The 3166-nt window shown below is 62.3% G+C and overlaps 1 protein-coding gene across 1 annotated transcript; it reads left to right on the top strand.

Annotated features, from left to right (window-relative positions):
- Positions 1-6: 6 nt before the first annotated feature.
- Positions 7-3166, top strand: SLC25A6 (solute carrier family 25 member 6; the record flags this gene model as incomplete). The annotated part of the gene is made up of 3 exons (XM_049644871.1): positions 7-901; positions 1941-2081; positions 2592-3166. Coding segments are annotated over 3 exons (1194 nt in total), but the record flags the coding sequence as incomplete, so codon positions are not given.

The following is a 3166-nucleotide window of genomic DNA, read 5'->3' as shown; positions in this document are numbered from 1 at the left end:
GGGGGGGGGTCGGCGTGCGCCCGGTGCCGGGCCCGGGGTCCGGGAGCGGGGAGACGGCATCAGGCCCGGCGGGCCGCGTGCAGCGGAGCCTGCAGTCGGGCGGGCGCCGGAAGTGCGAGGCCGCGCCGCTTTGTCCGCGCGCCGCCGGGTTCCGGGGCCGGGCCGGGCGCGCGGGGTCACGTGGGCGCTGCTGCAGGCGTGGGGGCGGGCCCGCGGGCGCGCAGGCGCGGTCCGCGCCGGGAGGGCAGTGGCGCGCGTGCGCCCGGGGGCTGGGGGTTGGGGGCGGGTGACGGAAGAGTCGTTCCCGTGGAGCGGCTTCTGCCGCCGGGAGCGGGAGTGGGGGCGGCCCGGCGCCGCTCGGGGGCGCGCTTGTCCTGGGGCCCTGTTGCCAGCGCGCGCCCGCCCGTCCTGCAGGTGCAGCACGCCAGCAAGCAGATCGCCGCCGACAAGCAGTACAAGGGCATCGTGGACTGCATCGTGCGCATCCCCAAGGAGCAGGGCGTCCTGTCCTTCTGGAGGGGCAACCTGGCCAACGTCATCCGCTACTTCCCCACGCAAGCGCTCAACTTCGCCTTCAAGGATAAGTACAAGCAGATCTTCCTGGGGGGCGTGGACAAGCACACGCAGTTCTGGAGGTACTTCGCCGGCAACCTGGCGTCGGGCGGGGCGGCCGGAGCCACGTCGCTGTGCTTCGTGTACCCGCTGGATTTCGCCAGGACCCGTCTGGCCGCCGACGTGGGCAAGTCGGGCACCGAGCGGGAGTTCAAGGGCCTGGGAGACTGCCTGGTCAAGATCACCAAGTCTGACGGCATCCGCGGCCTGTACCAGGGCTTCAACGTGTCGGTGCAGGGCATCATCATCTACCGGGCGGCCTACTTCGGCGTGTACGACACGGCCAAGGGTAAGCGCGTGGGCCCGGCCGGCGAGGGATCGGGGTGGTTCAGACGCAGAGGTCCGCTGAGTGCCCAGTGTGCTTCAGATGGGGGGGCGGGGGGGGGGGGGGGGGGGCGAGGGACCAGGGAGGTTTCACAGTTGTTGATGTTCTGCTGGCTTCTTGGGTGTGTAGAGGGTGGTTCTGCCAGTGTGTTCTTATGTGACCTTTCTGTGCGTTGAGATTTCACGTTTTTAAAAATTTTTTAAAGTTTACTTACTTATTTGGGGAGGGACAGACAGGATGTCAAGCAGGTTCTGCGCTGTGAGCACAGAGCCCAGCACCCTGGGTTCGAACCCCCAGACCCTGAGATCATGATCTGAGCCGAATTCAAGACACGTAATTGACTGAGCCAGCAAGGTCGTCCCTCGCTTTTTTCTTACAAGGATGTCCGTCCTGCTGCTTAGGGCCCAGCCCGCTTCGATGACCTTACTTTCACTTTTTAACTTTTGTTTTGTTTTTTTTTTTTTAAGACGCTCTGCCTCAGTACAGCTCGATTTCTACCTGCTAGGCATTGGGGCTCCTCTGTGAGTTTCAGGGGCTCACAGATCACACCCTGAAAGCAAGCTGAGAGCAGCTGTCATCAAGGTTTGGGGGTCTTTGCAACAGAGCAGCCTCGCGTTGGGGCGCCTGGAGGGCTCAGTCGGTTGAGCGTCTGACTTCAGCTCAGGTCGTGATGTCACGGTTCGTGGGTTCAGGGCCTGCGTCCCCACTCGGGCTGTCTCAAAAATAAAGGTCCAAAAAAAGGATAGCCTCGCGCTGTCTGGCATGATCACTTCCAAGGTTCGTCCGGCCCCTGCTGTAGAGGGAAGTCACTCTCAGGCACTAAGCATGGGTCTCTGGGACTGTACCGTGGCCTGCACGAGGCTTCAGCACGCCCACCCCCCTCCCCGTCCAGGCTCTGTGGCCGAGCCCGTCTGATATCTGGTCTCCGTGACCCGTTGCTGGGAACCCCTCGAGGGGGCAGGGCGGGCAGCACTAGGCCTAACGTCGGCTGCTGACCCCGCAGGCATGCTCCCGGACCCCAAGAACACCCACATCGTGGTGAGCTGGATGATCGCGCAGACGGTGACGGCCGTGGCGGGCGTGGTCTCCTACCCCTTCGACACCGTGCGGAGGCGCATGATGATGCAGTCGGGGCGCAAAGGAGGTATCGTGTGTCCGTTCTGGTGGCCGGACGACAAAGTCCGAGAAACCCTTCCTGGCGGGAAGGGCGTCCTGGTCGCAGCCTTTAAGGGGCTCGGGTTCCTCACGTGAGCCGCTTCCCACACCGCTTGGGGCAGCGTCTGGTTCCAAAGTGTGCCGGCTTCGCGGGCACGGGAGGCCGTGCTGAAGGGCGCTGCTCTTCTGCTCTTGTCCCGCCAGCCCTTGACCCCCGGGTACCTGCTCGGTCCCTGGTCTCCCGAGTGGCCAAGGGCCTCGAATGGTTCCCGAGGTGGGGGTGGGGCCTGAGTTCCGCATTCCTCCTCGACCCCGACAGTGGGCCGGCAGGGCTGTGAGCTGGGGCCACGGGTGTGCGCTGCCTCCCTTTTCTCCCTGACGAGGAACCACGTCCCCCGGGTCGCGGCAGCTGGTTTCGCTGCCTGCCACGTGCCTTTCGTGGTTCCCGTAACGTCCTCTTCACAGTAACCTCCCAGTAAGTGTCATCTCTCTCTTACAGCCGACATCATGTACAAGGGGACCCTCGACTGCTGGCGGAAGATCTTCAAAGACGAAGGGGGCAAAGCCTTCTTCAAGGGTGCGTGGTCCAACGTCCTGCGGGGCATGGGGGGCGCCTTTGTGCTCGTGCTGTACGACGAGCTGAAGAAAGTCCTCTAGGCTCCCCTCCCCCGGACGCAGGCACCCAGGGGATTCTGTAGAATACTTGTAACTGTTACGGACCAGTGATCTTCGAGAAATTCCAGGGTCCCGGCCCCGGCCAGATCGCCTCTAGAGGCCTGGGGCAGGTTCTAAAGGGGCTCATTGTGATCGACCATTGGCACCAGATTCCATGTATTGATTGGGGGGGAGGGGAAGGAGGACGTCTGTCTTCACGAGTCCGCAGGCAGGCAGGCAGCTCGGCCACAGACCTTAGAGTCCAGGTGCTTGTGGGACCTTAGTTGTGTTTAAGTATTTATTTAAAAAAGAATCATGTCTCCATTTGTACTTAAGCACTATTTTCTTTTGCACAGCCGAATATTTGCAATTATGTTTCATGTCGGGCATTCTGCAAAACCATAAAAAACGGGACAGAGA

The sequence above is a fragment of the Panthera uncia genome, chromosome X (genome assembly GCF_023721935.1).
Source record: "Panthera uncia isolate 11264 chromosome X, Puncia_PCG_1.0, whole genome shotgun sequence".
NCBI classification, from domain to species: Eukaryota; Metazoa; Chordata; class Mammalia; order Carnivora; family Felidae; genus Panthera; species Panthera uncia.
Note: the sequence above shows the minus strand (reverse complement) of the source record. Positions and strands in the feature narration are given on the sequence as shown.